We start from the raw sequence: 20,963 nt of genomic DNA, 5'->3' as shown, positions 1-20,963 counted from the left end.
TCAATGGTTCGTGTCCTTAGTTTGATTTGTCATTATCCGTAGGTGAGCGTCCCTATGAGTGCGACATGTGTGACATGAAATTCATTCAGAAGTATCACCTGGATAGACATAAAAGGGTCCACAGCGGAGAGAAACCGTACCAATGCGAGCGATGTCAGCAGGTAATAACCACCATTACCATCATTATAACTGCTTATTGATACAAATCCTGCATATTAATATGGGCGATCATATGGTTTTTCTAAATGTTATGTTTGATTTTGATAAAGTTTGTTCGAAGTAATCAGTTTAAGAAATAGGAAAACCAAGCTGGCAGTAACTTTCCTCTTAGTTTGGGGAAAGTTTACAGTGTCTGACAGGCTGGATCCATATGAAGATTGCTCCCTAGCAGGTTTGGAATAGAATGTGGTTCCCGTACCTTCTGCTATGCCATTACAGCGACCCGACCTGCAGGGTGTACGTGCAACAAGGGTGCCAGAGATAGCCGCTAGTAGAATATCGGTAAAATTACTGATATTCTACTAATTAATTCCAATAAAAACGTAGCAGTCATTTTTTTTTTTTGTTTTGTTTTTTTTACAGATAGTGTTTTTTTCTTTTGTTTAGTTTTTTTAAATATAAGTGCACGTTATACAAAACAACCCAGTTCCCACTCCCATTTCCAATGTGGTCTCCCACTTCCCATTTCCCATGTGCTCTGTCCCATTGTCGGCCATCATAACCACAACATAGTGGTCATCAAAATAACACATCAAAGTTAATCAATTCACAGTTTCATAGTCAATACATTGGTATTTCAAATATTGCAACCAGGAGGACCGGATTTTTGCCAAACACTTACCTTGTATACAGTATATGTTAGCTTGTACATGTGGAGCGAAGCAGCAACTAATTGAATCCATCCTGGGGGGCTTGTGCCTGGATCCATTGTAATGTCACATGTTTAAAGGTGTAGAAACATGGTATGTTGCATAGAATTACTCCCCTCCTAGAGTTAGCAATCTCAAGCACAATCCCCAATAACATGAATTTTTGGTCAACAGTGACATGTGTCTCAAAGACCTGACCCAATATTTAAGTCACCGGAGTCCAGCATACCTGTAGATGTGGGCAAGACCATATCATGCCATGTCATGAAAGAAAGTCTCCACATCAGACATACATCTAGGACATTTACTGTCTCTCCCCTGATACCTATATTTTAGTCTTTGTGGAGTCGATTATACAGTACTCAACTTCCCTAGAAATGAATGAATGCATATGTAGGTGTCAGGGCACCGTTTCTTCCTGTATTGTAGAGCTGCAGTGTTTAGTACTTCAGCTTATTGTAGGTTTTGTGCAGAAACTATTGATTCAGTAAACTTTTTGGCGACTTTTTTGTTGTTGTTCCCTTTTAACTATTTAAACTATTTCTTCCATTTCTTTAGGCCTTCTCACGGACAGACAGACTTCTTAAACATAAGAGGATGTGCCAGGGATGCCACACCAGCATTGCGGAGACAGAGTATGTGTTGTAGTGTGTAAATTTGTGCTGGACATCATGTATTCTCTACATCAAACATTTCTTCTCTGACTCAGGACAGAATCACACTGAGTCCTGCTTTATCCAACACCTGCAAAAGACTTAACGAAAGACATGGAACTGGTGATAACCTTCTACCTTTTTAAGCGCTCCACTTTTTTAATTTTCAAATGGAGAACAGCCATGTGGTCAGACCGGAACCATAGTCGTAGTTCTTTGGTCACATTTAAAGGGGTTTTACTATTTAAAGTAGCCCTGCCTTGAAGCCCTTCAATATAGTAATGCGAAGGATGGCCCCTGCAACCAGTGTTACTGGCAACTTTGGATCCATCAACTCGTTGCTCCTTATACTGCTTGGTAGTGTTTAAGTCCCACAGCGCTATTCATTCTGCAGTATTGGCTTTTGGCGCTTCAGAAATGGCGAGACCAGGTGTTTTATGGCATCAGAACTCCACATGACCTGTAATATTTTTTCATTTTACACTATTAGCTGTAATTCTTTGTAATGCAGCATTCTGTTTGACTTAATGAAAACTGACTGTATTGAGTTAGGCCCCATTTTTTTTTTTGTTTTTTTTTCCCCCATGTATGTCTGTTTCCCCCAAAACTGTGTATATACACACACACACACACTCTGACACACACACACACCACACACACACACACACACACACACACACACACACACACACACACACACACCACACCACACCACACCACACACACCACACACCACACACCACACACCACACACCACACACACACACACACACACACACACACACACACACACACACACTGACACACACACACACACACACACACACCACACACACTCTGACACACACACCACACACACACACCACACACACACACCACACACACACACACACACACACACACACTCTGACACACACACACACACCACACACACACACACCACACACACACACACACACTCTGACACACACCACACACCACACACACACCACACACACCACACACACCACACACACCACACCACACACACACACACACACACACACACACACACACCCTTCCATAGCTGCACCATGTAATTTGATACGACGGGGTACAGTGCTGTCAGCCATTTTATTTTTTCTGCTGCGCAACCATTTGCACTAGATGGAAACAACGTATACAGTGGTTTGCAAAAGTTCTCCACATTTTGTCATATTGCTGCCACAAACATGAATCAATTTTATTGGAATTCCACGTGAAAGACCAATACAAAGTGGTGTACACGTGAGAAGTGGAACAAAAATCATACATGATTCCAAACATTTAAAAAAAAAAACTGCAAAGTGGAATGTACGTAATTATTCAGCCCCCTGAGTCAATACTTTGTAGAACCACATTTTGCTGCAATTACAGCTGCCAGTCTTTTAGGGTATGTCTCTACCAGCTTTGCACATCTAGAGACTGAAATCCTTGCCCATTCTTCTTTGCAAAACAGCTCCAGCTTAGTCAGATTAGATAGACAGCGTTTGTGAACAGCAGTTTTCAGATCTTGCCACAGATTCTCGATTGGATTTAGATCTGGACTTTGACTGGGCCATTCTAACACATGGATATGTTTTGTTTTAAACCATTCCATTGTTGCCCTGGCTTTATGTTTAGGGTCGTTGCCCTGCTGGAAGGTGAACCTCCGCCCCAGTGTCAAGTCTTTTGCAGACTCCAAGAGGTTTTCTTCCAAGATTGCCCTGCATTTGGCTCCATCCATCTTCCCATTAACTCTGACCAGCTTCCCTGTCCCTGCTGAAGAGAAGCACCCCCAGAGCATGATGCTGCCACCACCATATTTGACAGTGGGGATGGTGTGTTCAGAGTGATGTGCAGTGTTAGTTTTCCGCCACACATAGCGTTTTGCAATTTGGCCAAAAAGTTCCCTTTTGGTCTCATCGACCAGAGCACCTTTTTCCACATGTTTGCTGTGTCCCCTACATGGTTTGTGGCAAACTGCAAACGGGACTTTTATGCTTTTCTTTTAACAATGGCTTTCTTCTTGCCACTCTTCCATAAAGGCCAACTTTGTGCAGTGCACAACTAATAGTTGTCCTATGGACAGGTTCCCCCACCTGAGCTGTAGATCTCTGCGGCTCATCCAGAGTCACCATGGGCCTCTTGACTGCATTTCTGTTCAGCGCTCTCCTTGTTCGGCCTGTGAGTTTAGGTGGACGGCTTTGTCTTGGTAGGGTTACAGTTGTGCCATACTCCTTCCATTTCTGAATGATCGCTTTAACAGTGCTCCGTGGGATGTTCAAGGCTTTGGAAATCTTTTTGTAGCACGAGCCTGCTTTAAATTTCTCAATAACCTTATCCCTGACCTGTCTGGTGTGTTCTTTGGACTTCATGGTTTTGTTGCTCCCTATATTCTCTTAGACAACCTCTGAGGCCGTCACAAAGCAGCTGTATTTGTACTGACATTAGATTACACTCAATTTATTCATTAGCACTCATCAAACAATGTCTACGGGCAACTAACTGCACTCAGACCAAAGCGGGCTGAATAATTATGCACACCCTTTGTAAAAAATGTTTGGAATGATGTACGATTTTCGTTCCACTTCTCACGTGTACACCACTTTGTATTGGTCTTTCACGTGGAATTCCAATAAAATTGATTCATGTTTGTGGCAGTAATATGACAAAATGTGGAAAACTTCAAGGGGGCCGAATACTTTTGCAAACCACTGTATACTACGACCACTGATTTTTACATGGGCTTTCACATCTTATGAATTTTTTTGCTTGCGTAGAATGTACACAGCTGCATGTAGTGGAAATGGGCCATAGTCATGATATTGTCTTCTCTTCACTAATGGTTATACATATTTTTTTAGAATGTTTGTTTTTATAGATATTAAGTGAAGACAGCAGAGGCCCTAAAAAGACTTCTAGAGGTGTATGTCTGTGAAATTGTTATTCTGGCTGTGGTAAATCTTGGGTTCTCACAACATGTGCGTTTCAGATGTGAAAGGCTTTGAACTGACAGCCCATGTTAATCCATGGGATCTGTCACATTTAATCACATTGGCGTTAGACTCTCCCAGGATGCTGCATTTTTCGGGATAAGGCGCGTGGTTTCACTATGTATTGAATGCAGACATGTATGTATTGAACTTGTAGAGAGTATGGCTTCTGCCAGAAATATTGTATGTGAAAATAACACACATGAATAGGTGTGAATGAATGAAGCAGGTCATTTCTCCCTGAAGCAGGCTACCCCCCCCCCCCCCCCCCGCGCTGCGCCTGACCTGGGGAGGTCAGACATAACACCATGTCTATGGCCGTGCAGCAGTGTAAATTCGGGTGCCGGTGATTCTGGGCCCCAGATTACTTCTTACTCTGAGTTGCTACGACTCAGAGGGGGAATAGTAATTAACGCCACCCGGTATTTCGGAAGCAGCAGGGTGAACCATGCGGCAAAACGCCATATACACACACCATATAAACCTGAATGAAGCCTTAGAAATAAGGCATTTCATCACCAAGTGGCTTTCTCCTTTCACTTGAGTAGAAGGAAGCACTCCCAGTATTTGTAAGCTCACTCGAGTTAATGGTGTTGCATCTTTTGGCAACCAGTTAAATTTGACTTCCACTGGATACTTAAAGAGTACCAAAGCTGAAACAAATCTGTTCAGTTTAACTTATTTTGGGTGTCATCCAGCCCCTCGTAGTGCTTCAAGCCAATTGCTGTCATTCTGCTCTCATCCATTCAGCAGCTGTGCCTCTGAAAGCTTGTTGACTGAGCCATCTTGGGCTACTGTGCTTCCTCGATAATGTTCCCGTAGGTGGGTGCTTTTGGGGCATGCACAATTGCAATTTTGATAAACCGTACAAACACAGATCGGTACCTACCACGGAAGAGCGATTGTGAAGCCCGGGGCGCGCGTGCAGCTTTCGAGGGGACAGCTGCTTAGCGGATGAGAGCGGAATGACCAGAAAGACATTGGGGCTAGAAGAAGCCCCAAGTAACTTAATCTGGCCGGATTTGATTTGCTTCAGTTCAGGTTTCCTTTAAAGTAGTAAAGTCACATAACATTTAAATGAGAGATAAATGACATGGTTATATTTAAATGTGATGTGCAGTATTTTTTTTTTCATTTGGAGGAAAACTAATAGTTATATTTAAGGCCCATACACGCGTCGGATTTTTGCGAACGACCCGTCGTTTGAACGTTCAGTCGTTCGCACATCAAATCCGGCGTGTGTACAGACTATCGTTCGGGTGATAAGACTGGTTTTCAGCGATCCGCCCGGCGGATCGCTGAAAACCAGTCTTATCACCCGAACAATAGTCTGTACACACGCCGGATTTGACGTGCGAACGACTGAACGTTCAAACGACGGGTCGTTCGCAAAAATCCGACGTGTGTATGGGCCTTTAGACTTTATGGACGCTCCATGTTTTTTTACCTTTACATCATCTACCTGTGGGCCTTGGAGTCTTTGTTGAAAGGAATAAATAGTTACCATTCTTGTTAAATGGGACTTTTCTGCACTTTGTGTTCTGAAGACCTGTCATGTTACATTTTCTGTCTTTCAGGTAAAAGTCAGTGATTTTTAAAAGGGACCATTTCTTTTTCTTTAAAGGGACTCCGAGCACCTCTCATAGGCATGACTTTAAGACTCCAACCAGTACTGCAAAGTACTTGAAGATGCATACTTTTCTGTAGCTTGTACTCTCCTCTTTCATTGGATGCCTGAATCGCCTACACCAAATAGTTTTCGTTCGATTTCAGTTTAAAAATCATGGCTGCCATCTTGGCTATGTTATAACTTCTGGGTCACCCCTGTCTTCTCAGTTAGAGAAGTGCATCACTGAATGAAGCAGGAAGAGGAAGTGACACGCATAGCCATTGTAAGAGGCTCCTCCAGAGAGGTCATAGCACGACTTGGTTGGAAGTCGTCTGTTTTAAAGGCATGCCCTTGAGAGGTGCTCGGAGTCTCTTTAAGTCAGCCTATGTTTATTTAGGAATGTCTGATGCCAATTTGTTTCTTGCGTTTTACTTCTAAAGGCAGCTCACTACGGATTTACTAAAACATAAAATGATCCTCCCTCTGAGGGAGTTTTCATAAATAGTTTGGACCATTGAAGGGTTACTTTCCTTCGAGGGGCTGTTCCCTATCCCCTCCGTCTGTATGCTGACCTCCTTCTTCTCCAGCCAGACATGCAGCAGTTTGAAGTGCCCATGGCATTGTCTCGAGACCCTAGCCAACACCATGCATGCTGGGAGACGTACTCACATTGAAGAACTACATCTCCTGGCATGCATTACGGAGGCCAGGAACATGTAACGCCACCATGTGCACTTCAAACTACCAGCATGATCGTCTCAGCTGAGCCCAGGCAAAGGGCATTGTTCTTCTACTCTCCATACCCACCCGTCATGTGGCCCTTCATAGCAACAGAACGCTTTGGTAGCCTGCAGGCTAACGACTTGGGATGGTCAGTGAGATTCATATACTTCTAAGTTGGGGGAGAGTTATGCAAACTTTTATTTGCAAATTTATGCAATTTGAAAATGGATCAATCAATTCCCGCCAAGGTGGAACTGGATTGGTCCATTTTCAAGCTGCAGAAATATGCATCAAATTGGAATTATTAGCATTTTATTGACCGTCCCTCCTTGGAGTGCGTCTGTATAGGCTCTGTCCCAAGCTGTTGCCTGAGGGATTGAGTCCAGATCCCTGCCGCCCGGCGATAGTCCTCGTATGTGTGTATAAGGCTTTATTCTCCAGAGAGAGGGCAGGCAACACAGAAAGCTGTAGAGCTAATGTAGGAGCTGAGGCCTCTCATGCCTATCTGTTTACATGTGCGATACAACTATTAAATGGCTTGCATGTAGCTACATGTTCAGTATCTCAGTGAGGTGGAACCATTATGTACATAGGAAGGAATTCAGTCATCTTTATGGTTTTAGCAGAGTCAATTTCAGTTACTTAAACTCTAAAGGCAGCCATACACTGGTCGATGTGCCATCAGATCGACCAGCTGACAGATCCCTATCTGATCGAATCTGATCAGATAGGGATCGTATGGCTGCCTTTACTGCAAACAGATTGTGAATCGATTTCAGCCTGAAACCGATCACAATCTGTTCAGCTGCTCCTGCCGCCTGTCCTCCCCCCGCGCATACATTACCTGACGCTGGCTCCCGGGCATCTTCTCCACGCTGCACCGCTCTGTTCTTGCTCCATCTCGGCGCTTCCTGTGTCACTCCGTGACCAGGAAGTTCAAATAGAGCGCCCTCTATTTGAACTTCCTGGGTCACTGCAGTGACCCAGGAAGCGCCGGGATGGAGCGGGTGCAGCGCTGAGAAGATGCGGAGAAGACGCCCGGGAGCCCGCATCAGGTAATGTATTTTTCATCGGATCGGCCGCCGCTAGCGACGCGCACTTTACCCGCGGGCGATCGAGGGTAATTTCCCGCACGGCGCGATCGACGGACCGATCCGATTTCGGGAGGAAATTGGATCGTCGGCGGCGTTTACCGCGAACGATTGGCAGCAGATTCGATCCCAGGATCGAATCTGCTGTCGAAACGGCCGGGAATCGGGCCAGTGTATGGCCACCTTAAGGGTGGCCACTAACGATCCAATCTTTTTTTTCATCCAGTCTTACCAAATCTATGGAGTAGAATGGAAAACTGAGTGAATATATTGAAGATATACTTTAGACAGTCCCTTATATTACATAGAAATGGTAAAATTGGGTGAAAAAGATTGTACCGTTAGTGGGCTATCCTTAGGCTAAGTCAGTCAGATGTGTTTACATGTTCTGTACAGCTGGAAAGTAAAGCTATATATATTGCCTTAAATACTGGGGTGCTCAACAGAGAGAAAAGTAGAAGCAGAACAGCAGCTTATGCATTTCTGACAGTGGACAGTAAGGCCTCTTTTCCACGGACAGTTGATAGGCAGTGAAATGCCTCTCAAACTAACTGCTTGTTGCCGCCTGATAACTGCTCACTGCTGCCTGGTAACTGCTTGTTGAGCAAACAGTTCAACTGTCCATGGAAAGAGGCCTCAGTGAGAACTGATTCTGGGAGGGGTCTGGAGGTTGACTTAAAGAGAAACTTGAACCAAGAATTGAACTTTATCCCAATCAGTAGCTGATACCCCCTTTTACATGAGAAATCTATTCCTTTTCACAAACAGACCATCAGGGGGCGCTGTATGACTGATATTGTGGTAAAACCCACAAGAAACTCTGAGGACCGTGGTACTCTTGGCAGTTTCCTGTCTGTGAACCTTGTTGCATTGTGGGAAATAGCTGTTTACAGCTGTTTCCAACTGACAAAAAAGCATGCAGCAGCTACATCACCTGCCAGAGTAAAAATGTCACCATGTGATAAATGTCAGTATGTAAATCAGGGATTTAAAAGATTTTACAATGGGCAAACACTGACTAAATCATTTAAACATAATTCTTGTAAAAATAAAGCACTTTTTTATTAAATTATTTTCACTGGAGTTCCTCTTTAAAGAGAAACCGTAACCAAGAATTGAACTTCATCCCAATCAGTAGCTGATACCCCCTTTTACATGATAAATCTATTCCTTTTCACAAAAGGATCATCAGGGGGCTCTGTATGGCTGATATTGAGGTGAAACTCCTCCCACAGGAAACGGAGGACCATGGTCCTGCCAGTTTCATGTTTGTGAACCTCATTGCAGTGTGGGAAATAGCTGTTTCCAACTGCCAAAAAAGCAAGCAGCATCTCCTTCCAGTGACATCACCTGCCAGCATTAAAAATGTCACCATGTGATAAATGTCAGAATGTAAAGCAGGGAGAGGAAATATTTTACAATGGGCAAACACTGACTAAATCCTTATACATAATATTGTAAAAATGATGCACTTTTTTTTATTACAATATTTTCACTGGAGTTCCTCTTTAAGCTGGTCATAGACGTATAGAATACCACCCAATGTTCCATATCAATCAATTCCTTTCTGAAAATAAACTAATCAGAAGGAATAGATTCCTGCTATACACGGCGCATCAATTTCCAATAGATTCCAGCAGGGAATCTATTGAAAACCAAACTGCAGAGTTAGACTGTTCGGTGCAGTGCAAAGCTGTAGGCCATCTATCTGCCAATGCTCTTCTCCCAGCCCAGATTGTTTTAAATTTTCCATCCAGTCCCATCGATACTTTAGATTGATTTTTAGTTAAAATCCCTCTGACATTTTGGGAAATTGATTCCCAGCTGATGAATCTAATTTGCAGGGAATCAAATAGGAAAATCAAAGTCTATGGCCACCTTTATTTTATTTTATTTTTTTTACAAAATATATGCCAATGCGAATTTTGCATAATGGACTTGTTTCCATTACAGGCAAAATTTGCTTGCTAGGTATAGTGGAAATGGCCCCTTAAAGGGAAGGTCTGGGGTGAATAAAAATCAAAAATCTATTTACCTTGGGCTTCCTCCAGCCGCTTGCAACCGTCCTGTGCCCTCTCCGCAGCTCCACTCCCTGCCGGTGGCCCAGGGCCCCTACCGGTACAAAATGCCTCCTGCGCTCCAGGGTGCGGCTCACGGAGTCGCACTGACATCATCCTGACTGTACTGCGCAGGCGCCATACAGTCCAGATGACGTCAGTTCGACTCCGGGAGCAGGAGTGCAGTAAGATGTTGACCTGGCGAGGTCGGCGTCTCCACCGGAGGGGAGCGGGAGCCACCGGAGCTGCGGCGATGGCACAGGACGGCTGCCAGGGGCTGGAGGAAGCCCCAGGTAAGTAAATTTTTTTTATTCACCTTGGACCTTCCTTTTAAACCACAAACCAGGAGAACAATATGAACTGTGCTCGTGCTTTATAGGGACTGCCTAGTCATTGTTTGTTTAGGGGTTTTTTTTTTGGGGGGGGGGGGGGTATATTAGGCCTTTTACAATCAAACTTTTGTTTTTAGCTTAGTCGGTATACAGAATGATGGAAATAAGTACTCTATAAAGGCGCGTACACACGCCGTATTTTATACAAACGTCTGGTCCATCAGACCCTCCGGCGGGGCGGACGTTTGACCGACAGTAGCACGTGTGTACAAGCTGTCGGCAGACGGATTAGACTGATCCATCAAAAACATTCTTATCAGTCTGCCGACAGCTTGTACACGCGTGCTACTGTCGGCAGAACAACCGTCCTGCGGGAGGGTCTGACGGACCAGTAGTTTGTAAAAATACGGCGTGTACTCACCTATAAAGGCTCAAGTTTGCATTTAGTTTACAGGTAGTCCCTGGTTTACGAATGCCCGACTTGCGAACGACCTGCCGATATGAATGTCGCGATGATAGCCACGCCCCGTCGTGATGACTTCACCAGCAAGTGCCGGGTCACGGTGACTGGAATGTTTTAAAGTGAATTAAATTGATATAAAGATGCCCTGTGTGTGTGGGAAGGTGAGCAGATATATACCGCACACCTCCCGTATCCTGGCATCATCCTCCGTTTCTGCAAAAAAACCCTCAGTTTCGCTAATCAGATCTGTGCCCTCTGACCCGGATACTGTACTGAGCTGCGCATGCGCAGTATGCCAGGTCGCCTCATGGCCATGGTCTTCGCTTGTACAGCATCTGTGTCAGAAGGTGACGACCTGCTTTGCGAGACGGAGTTTTCAGCAGAGGGTGACGCCAGGACACGGGAGGTGTTGCGGTATGTATCTGCTCATCTCCCCACACTCACATGGCGTCTTACATATCAATCTAAGGTACTTTGCAAAAAAAAAGTTGAATGAAAATGCTTCAGAGCGCGGTTTGTGTGGGGGTGTGGCTACAGGTCAGGACTGCCGGACAACACTGCTGGAGCCGCTGCTGCGTGCAGCCTGCCTCTGATGTGCTGGATCCTTGCTGGAACAATGTGCCCTTTCAGGTACATGAGGCTTTTCCGGGGGAGGGGGGGACAACACACGTGGCACAATGGGGATGCAAAGAGGCACAAGGGAGACCAAGGATACACAGAGTGGGACACTGGAGGCACAGGGGACAGAGATGGCACAGTGTTCCGACTTAAAGGGGAACTGAAGAGACAGGTATATGGAAGCTGCCATGTTAATTTCCTTTTAAGCAATACCAGTTGCCTGGCAGCCCTGCTGATCCTCTGCCTCTAATACTTTTAGCCATAGCCCCTGAACAAGCATGCTGCAGATCAGGTGTTTCTGACTTTAAAGTCAGATCTGACAAGACTAGCTGCATGCTTGTTTCTGGTGTTATTCAGATACTACTGCAGATAAATAGACCAGCAGGGCTGCCAGGCAACTGGTATTGATTAAAAGGAAATAAATATGGCAGCCTCCGTATACCTCTTACTTCAGTTCCCCTTTATGAACAGATTCAGGTTAAGAACGAACCTACAGTCCCTATCTCGTTCGTTAACCGAGGACTAGGTGTTTTTAACTCGCACTACATGTTACCGGTACTCAGACCTTTCCTCGGTTCTAACAATCACATCATCTTTCTCCTGTTTAAAGGAACTACCCATAAATAAGACGACACACTCGGTGTAAGAAATAACACTTACTTCGCCATAGCTCAAAATAAAGTTAGCATGTGTTGCATTGTCTCAATGGAAAAGATCTAGCAAGTGGTAGACAGAATACCTTTTTCGCAAGTCAGATGTATGTGGAACTGCAGTAGAATTTACTTTCTTCCATCTCTAGATTCAGCTGCTGGACTGGTCAGTCAGATCTGGCCATATGACACCATAGTTGGTAGAACAATAGATGCCAGACTTATTACATTTCCCAGAATCCCACAGCTTTACAGTCTTCACAGTAGAAGCCATGAGATGGAAGGAAAGTCCACTCTTGCTAGCATAAGCCGAATCTTCCTTATTGTATTAAAGGACACCTGTAGTGAGAAGAATATGGAGGCTGCCATATTTATTTCCTTTTAAACAAAACCAGTTGCCTGGCAGCCCCGCTGGTCTCTTTGACTACAGCAATGTCTGACCAACACCAGAAACAAGCATGCAGCTAATCTTTTCAGATCTGACAATAATGTCAGAAACGCCTGATATACTGCATGCTTGTTCGGGGTCGAGGCAGAGGATAAGCAGGATAGCCAGGCAACTGGTATTGCTTATAAGGAAATACATATGGCAGCCTTGATGTAACCCTCACTACAGTTGTCCTTTAATCCAAAGACATGGCACAGCCGCACAAACACATTTTGGACTAAAGGTCCTTTACCATGGCAACCACAAACCAATATAAGAGGGGACTTAATAGTTAACAGGAAGTAAGTGTGACGTTAATTTCACACTGGGGAGTTGTGTTGCTTACCCTGTAAAAACAGGGTTGCAATGGAGGGGGCAAATCCCATTGTGTGTTGCATGTGCAATGCATTCAGTAGATAAAAGGTATGCTTCACTGTAAATGTTCACGCTATGCTAGACCACACAACATGCCCTGTGTTGTTCAGTAGCACCTCACTGCGAACCCGCCAATGTGAATGCACCATAACAATATAATTCCATTGTGTTTGCCAAGCCATTATATTGTGAAAATAGCCGTCGTTTCAGGTCACAGGAAAAACATTCTCTTGAAGTTTTGTGTTTGTATGGAGACATGCACAGCTGCAGCAAGCCCAGATACATAAAAGGCTGTTCTATTTAATACTTTTTTTCTAAAGCAAAATACTTATAATATACACAGATCAACGTGATTGGTTTCAGAATCGGCCTTGTTGCGTTTTGGGCGTAGTAAGAGTAGCATTGCTGTGTCTCTTTATCCCTGCCATGGTTTGTACAGAGCATGAGAAGTGAACACATCTCTCTCCTAACAAAGGCACAGACAGAAGCAAACACCTGAGCAGGTTATCCAAAACAAAGCTACAAGGTTGGCTGGTGTTCCACTTTAAATGTGGTCATGCGAGCAGCTGTATTTATTAGATGCTTATTCATTTTATCATTACAATTAAAGTGTACCAGGGTGAACCTCTGCTCTCAAATCAAATACTTAGTGAAGAAGAGGGAAGCCTCTGGATTCTGTTGAGGCTTCCCACCCCCTCCTCAGGTCCACCGTTGCCGAGCGCAGACCCTCCAAAGGAATCTGTCAAGCTCTTGAGCTCACGACTGTGGCCATACTGCGTCTGTGTGAGCATGGCCGCTTGTACACTAGCCGCTACCGTGCAGGTGTGGCCTTGCTTGCATGTGTGCAGGGTGGCCGCGCTCGTGCATGAAGATGTGCAGGAGGATCCCAGGGAGCGGCTGAGATCCTCCAGAGTCTTCCCTCTTCTTAGGTAAATATTAGATTTTTGACCTGAGGTTCCCCTTGTGTTCACATTGTCAGCCAATCAAATTCTATTTACTCACAGCACTGTGGTTATTATACAGTCTGCATTGCAAGCATTCGGATATAACTATAAATGTTTCTGCTGTAATGAAACTTATCTCAGTCAGCCTGGCTCTGTTTGGTGCATTGCCGAGGAAAGGGAAGCTTTTCATCTTCTGCTCCTCATGCATTGGCTGAGGGCAGTTGAGTGTGATAGGATGAGAAGACCATTTCTGCAAAAGCTGCTGAAATACAATCTATGCTGTGCTCACATGTGTTTCCGGAGCAAGCTAGATATGACAGTGCAGTTTCTAGGAGAAAAAAAAGAGTAAGGGGGGGGGGAATAAGAGCGTAAGGATGGAAAATGCCTAGAATTATTTCCTCCTTATTTACTATTTAGGCTTCTTTCCCACTAAGACGTTGCGTTAGATGCCACGTTAAGGTCGCATAACGTGCCCCTAACGCAACGCATAGTGGTGTTGAAGCTGGACGTTACATTGAGCCGCGTTAAGCGGCTCTTCATGAGTCCTGTGATGCGTACTCTTGGACGCATGCGGCATCACGTGTTCCTGCCAGCCAATCGCCGCACAGAGCAGCGCTCCCGGAAGTAAACACTGCACGTCACACCGTGCAGTGAATATTAATTAGCCATGTGCCTGGCCGAGGAGGAGGGGAGACCTCCTCCTCCAACATCACTGAGCATGTGCAAACAGTCTAACGCGGCTTAGCCGCTTATAACGCACAGCAAGCAGCACTTTGTTTTTACCTGCTGCGTTACAATGTAACGCAACGTGGGCACTGTGAACAGCCCATTCATTTTTCATTGCTGTTGCGGTGGGCTGCGTTACAGGCTGCACTAACATGCGCCTGTAACGTCTAACTGTGAAAGCAGCCTAAAGATTCACTGCAATCAAAAAGTGGACAGTAAAATACATACTGTATTTTTGGAATATAAAACGCACCTAGTTTTAGAGGGCAAAAATCAGGGGAAAAAATTAACTAAACCTAGGTGAGGCATCTTATGGACCTTTTACCCCCTAAAACTGTCTCTAAGTTACTCTATCTCCACTACATTGCCAGCTACACTACACTAATCCCTGTTGCCCTTACCAATTACATTACACACTACACTTAAACCCGCTGTCCTACCAACTAAGCTGTACAGCATTACACTACACTTTTAAACTACATTAACACTGCACTGAACTACACTGCAGTACACTTTCATACTATACCTGCCCCTGCCGCCACGATCCTCTCCCCCTGGCTCCATGCCGCTGCCTCCATACACGCGGATCCTAGCATGTGTCACGTATCTCATGGCGCACGTGCTGTTTGTGGCAAAGAAGAGTAAAGGATAGAATACCATGAAATAAGTATTGAAGAAACATACTTCCTTGCTAAAACATACTTAGAGAGTAGGCAAAATCTTACCATAGAGCTGTTACTTTTCCCTGAATATACGATGGTTAAATGAAAATCTTGAGGTTAGAGTCCCACATGGTCATCATTCTCTATTAATTACAGAAATCCTCATATTGTGGGAGCATCTTGGTCCTTGAAGACTGAGTTGGACAACACTGAAATAAGGTATTTACTTAATAGTGTAAATAGAGTAATTCAGTAAAATAGTAATAGCTTGATTCAGTTTTAGTCATGCAGCTATTAAAAATAAAGTGAACCTCAGATTTTACAGCATATGTAATCCGACACTTCTGCTTTATGTATAGTTACCAGAAGGTTCCAATCGCTATGGTTCCACAATCTCTATGCATAAATAAAGGACTTAACTGACTTGCTTGGAAATAGTTTACATTTCTTGTCAGCCAGTGAGTTAACCTCAACCTCTTATGCCTGGTACACACCATGCAATTTCCCATAAGATCACTGAGTCAAATCGATAATTTCCAACAGCTCTGAGCTGATTTCCAATCTTTTTTTCAGATCAATTTTCTGATCACTTCTGTACAAAATCTATCCGTAAAAACAATCGGAAATCAGATCGGACCTTTTGGAAATTATCGATTTGAACTGTCTGAACTGAAAGGAAATTGAATCATGCGTACCAGGCATTAGTCTCGGTTCACACTACAATGTATGAAAACCACACCGGCAGAGCAGACTGCTCCAGTGGTGTCCAGAGTGGATGGTTTTCCATAGGACATAGTCTATGGAGGACGAATCCTCGCCAGGAGATTGTCACGCCGGTTGGATCTTGGCATTCCATTTGTGCCCTGATCATTGGATCAATTGGCAGATCCTATGTTAAACATAGAATCCAATTCACATCTCTGTTTGTGCATTGGCTCTGATCCAGTAAAACATACAAAAAATCCATATTGCGTTATAGTGTGAACAGAGCTTGGGGTCGGTACACAGGACTGTCTAGACAGCAATAAACGACAGCTACGACACTTGTTGTTTAAGCGCTGTCCATTCTTATCAAATGAATGGACAGTGCCAGCACCATTACCACCATTTCCCATTGTTTATGCAAAGGCCACTTTTTGATCCCAATTTGTTTTCTACTTATCAATAGGGATGTTCAATGAGATTCCAATATTTCTGCGTTTATGCAAATTTATGTAATTTTTATGCAAATATATACAGCTTGAAAATGGACCAATCAAGTTCCACCCAGGTTTAAATTGTTCTGTCTATTTTTAAGCTGCATATATTTGCATGAAAAACGACATAAATTTGCATAAACTCGGAAATATTTTCATATTATTGATCATCCCTACTAATTAACAGGTTGCTTTCAAGATCGTATAACGCTACACTCCCATGACCACCTGCGGGGGTGAAAAACGATTGCCTAGAAGCACCGCTGAAAGCTGCCAAATGCTTTTCTGCACGCTTGCAGAAAAGCATTTCAAAGAGACGATGGGCGGCTGGTTCATCTCTAGGGGTGATCAGTGATATGCAAATTTGTCTGAGTTGATGCAAATTTTATGCATATACATGTCGTTTGAAAATGGACCAATCAATTTAAACCCACGTTTAAATTGATTGGTCCATTTTCAAGCCGCATATATTTGTATAAAAATGTACTCGGACAACTCGGAAATATTTGTATCTCATTGATCATCCCTATTCAGAACCCGCCTCATCCAAGCCAAATTGGGTTTTTATTTATTTTTGGACCGCCAGCTGAGGTGGTGATCCCCAACCCTGTCATCAAGGCCCACCAACAAGTGCATGTTTTGTGGAAATCCACAGAGGTTGTTAATCAGCTCTGCTGATACACGAATTACCTCACCTGTGCATGTTTGTGGGTTTCTGCAAAATATGCACTGTTGGTGGGCCTTGAGGACAGGGTTGGGGAACTCTGGTTTAGAGCTTTGTCAAAGAAGTCAAGACCCCATTGCATGTAGGCCAGAGACTGGATGTGCGGGAAATAATTTAGCACAAGTGCTTTCAGACCTTATGAGCTGTGGCAACTATACTTGACGAGTAGTCTAAGGGCTCTTTCACACTTGGTCGTTGCGTTAGGGGACGTTAAGGTCGCATAACGTCCCCTAACGCAACGCATGGTGGTGCTAAAGGTGGACGCTACATAGAGCCGCGTTATGCAGCTCTTGATACGTCCGTGATGTGTACTTTTTGACGCATGCGCCGGGGGAGACAACGTGATCGGAACACTCCGCATCACGTGGTCCCGCCAGCCAATCGCCGCACAAAGCGGTCCGCTCTAGGAAGTAAACACTGCATGTCAGCACAGTGCAGTGAATATTAATTAGCCATGTGGCTATGGACATTAGCGGACTCTCCCCTCCTCTTCTCCTGCACTGAGCATGTGCAAACAGTCTAACGCGGCTAAAACCGCTTATAATGCACTGCATGCATGCACTTTGTTTGATCGTGCAGCATTACACTTGAACGCAACGTGGGCACTGTGAACAGCCCATTGATTTTGCATTTCTGTGAGTTGGTCTGCGTTACAGGCTGCTGTAACGTCCAACTGTGAAAGCAGCCTAAAGCTGACCAGACGGCATTCAGTTATCACTCAACTTTGTTTTTTCTCAACACACTATTATATGACAGCTAACTAAAGACCAGCATTGCAGATCAATTAATGTTAGCCCTTAATATCGATTGGAATATCACTCAAAAATGTTTAAATCCACTTAAATTTGTGATCAACGTCTAATCAGATGTAAAACAAAATATGCAGTGTATGGCTACCTTAGTTGCAGTACTGTAAAAGCAGATTTCAGACTGCCCAGTATTATCATAAGTTGCAATGTCTCAATGATGCTTAGTAGTTTTGCTCCTTTTGTCCTCTGCAGACATCAACCCCCAGGAGGTTTTACATATAGTAATCAACAGCATACACCGATCAGCTACAGCATTAAAACTACTGACAGGTGAGTGCATAACATTCATTATCTCCTTACAAAGGTCCCTGTCCAGGGTTGATGTAAACATTTGAAGTCAGAATACATACACTTGTACTTAGTTAAAACTCATTCTGCAATCCCGGCACAGATTTTATACTAGCAAATTATACCTTTGGAATATTGTTTAAGACAAAAAAAAAATTCCCAGAAATTCTCTGTTTATTATACTGCTAAAATGTTGTTTCTATATGCCAATGGTAAACCTTCAGAGGGCTTGTGAACAACATAGTTTATCATATTAAAGCTGTTTTAGCAGCAAAAACTAGACATTCAAATTAAGGCAAGTGGTTTTCATGCTTTGGCTGATCAGTGTAATGTGCACTACTCTTCAGTCTTGCAATCCTGAAAAAAATTGCCACATTGACCGGCTTTCAACTGTTCTTGTGCAGGACTTCAGTTATCTTCAGATAGCTCTCTCTCCGATTTCCCTTTTCCTATACATCGTTCAGAAATCCTTATTCAAATTCTAAATCTGACTCATGAAGTTGCTTAGAATGCACATACATCTAGTGATGATGGACAGATTTTACCAAGAGGCAGATCTCTTTTTCATGGAATCTGATTAGAGAGAGATCTTTTGGCTGGCCATATACAGTGGAGGAAATAATTATTTGACCCCTCACTGATTTTGTAAGTTTGTCCAATGACAAAGAAATGAAAAGTCTCAGAACAGTATCATTTCAATGGTAGGTTCATTTTAACAGTGGCAGATAGCACATCAGAAGGAAAATCGAAAAAATAACCTTAAATAAAAGATAGCAACTGATTTGCATTTCATTGAGTGAAATAAGTTTTTGAACCCCTACCAACCATTAAGAGTTCTGGCTCCCACAGAGTGGTTAGACACTTCTACTCAATTAGTCACCCTCATTAAGGACACCTGTCTTAACTAGTCACCTGTATAAAAGACACCTGTCCACAGAATCAATCAATCAAGCAGACTCCAAACTCTCCAACATGGGAAAGACCAAAGAGCTGTCCCAAGGATGTCAGAGACAAAATTGTAGCCCTGCACAAGGCTGGAATGGGCTACAAAACCATTAGCAAGAAGCTGGGAGAGAAGGTGACAACTGTTGGTGCGATTGTTCGAAAATGGAAGGAGCACAAAATGACCATCAATCGACCTCGCTGTAGGGCTCCACGCAAGATCTCACCTCGTGAGGTGTCAATGGTTCTGAGAAAGGTGAAAAAGCATCCTAGAACTACACGGGAGGAGTTAGTGAATGACCTCAAATTAGCAGGGACCACAGTCACCAAGAAAACCATTGGAAACACATTACACCGCAATGGATTAAAATCCTGCAGGGCTCGCAAGGTCCCCCTGCTCAAGCAGGCACATGTGCAGGCCCGTCTGAAGTTTGCCAATGAACACCTGAATGATTCTGTGAGTGACTGGGAGAAGGTGCTGTGGTCTGATGAGACCAAAATAGAGCTCTTTGGCATTAACTCAACTCGCTGTGTTTGGAGGAAGAAAAATGCTGCCTATGACCCCCAAAACACCGTCCCCACCGTCAAGCATGGGGGTGGAAACATTTTGCTTTGGGGGTGTTTTTCTGCTAAGGGCACAGGACAACTTAATCGCATTAACGGGAAAATGGACGGAGCCATGTATCGTGAAATCCTGAACGACAACCTCCTTCCCTCTGCCAGGAAACTGAAAATGGGTCGTGGATGGGTCTTCCAGCACGACAATGACCCTAAACATACAGCAAAGGCAACAAAGGAGTGACTCAAGAAGCACATTAAGGTCATGGAGTGGCCTAGTCAGTCTCCGGACCTTAATCCAATAGAAAACCTATGGAGGGAGCTCAAGCTCAGAGTTGCACAGAGACAGCCTCGAAACCTTAGGGATTTAGAGATGATCTGCAAAGAGGAGTGGACCAACATTCCTCCTAAAATGTGTGCAAACTTGGTCATCAATTACAAGAAACGTTTGACCTCTGTGCTTGCAAACAAGGGTTTTTCCACTAAGTACCGTATTTTTCGGACTATAAGACGCTCCGGACTATAAGACGCACCCAAGTTTAGAGCATAAAAATCATAGGAAAAAAAAATTATACTAATCCTGGTAGGTCCATGGTCCAAGAGCATCTTGTATATGTTCTGCCCCAATTATTGTCCCCCTTGTGCCTTCCTTGTACACCTTGTGTCCTTATTTCCTCCTGTATCCCCCTATGTCCACCTGTGTCCTTTTTTGTCCCCCGTTCCTGCATACTCTGTCCTCCAGTGGCTTCTCTGATAAAATAACAGAAACTGCAAACTATTAACATTTACTAATTAGCTCCTTTAGCAGCTCTTCAGCTGAGTCCTGTCTTTAGCAGCAGATCACAGAGAAATCAGGCTCTAATGCTGGCTGGCCACTAGGATGATCGCATCCTAATCTGGAGAGGGAAGGCAGTGCTACCAGGAGGGTGCCTGGCTGAAGAGATGCTGCTTTTCATTACCAATGCCAGCAGGTGGCTTCCAGCATTCTGTGTCCCTTCCACCTGTCCTTGGCCCCCTTGGGTATCGCTGTGTACATTGTCCCCCCTCTGGTGTCTGCGGTCCCCTGCCCATCATCCCCTCTGGTATACACTGTCCCTCAGCTCTGGTGTCTGCTGCCCATCATCCCCTCTGGTATACACTGCCCCCCCCTCTGGTGTCTGCTGCCCCCTGCCCATCATCCCCTCTGGTATACACTGTCCCCCCCCCCCCCCTCTGGTGTCTGCTGCCCCCTGCCCATCATCCCCTCTGGTATAC

At 44.2% G+C, this 20,963-nt stretch overlaps 1 protein-coding gene across 4 annotated transcripts in view; it reads left to right on the top strand.

Moving 5' to 3' along the window:
• The window catches only part of ZNF740 (zinc finger protein 740), a 73,928-nt gene that overhangs the window by 33,158 nt on the left and 19,807 nt on the right, over positions 1-20,963 (top strand). For 3 of the 4 annotated variants that reach the window (XM_068267226.1, XM_068267224.1, XM_068267223.1), the window contains 4 exons: positions 43-161; positions 1,428-1,504; positions 15,349-15,411; positions 18,114-18,191. In XM_068267226.1, the coding sequence (XP_068123327.1) occupies positions 43-161; positions 1,428-1,504; positions 15,349-15,411; positions 18,114-18,191 (337 nt within the window). The remainder of the gene's footprint in view (positions 1-42; positions 162-1,427; positions 1,505-15,348; positions 15,412-18,113; positions 18,192-20,963) is intronic. The other variant, XM_068267225.1, reaches the window with a different exon arrangement.

Source organism: Hyperolius riggenbachi, chromosome 2 (assembly GCF_040937935.1).
Source record: "Hyperolius riggenbachi isolate aHypRig1 chromosome 2, aHypRig1.pri, whole genome shotgun sequence".
In the NCBI taxonomy this organism is placed as follows: Eukaryota; Metazoa; Chordata; class Amphibia; order Anura; family Hyperoliidae; genus Hyperolius; species Hyperolius riggenbachi.
This window is presented reverse-complemented; position numbering and strand designations above follow the sequence as displayed.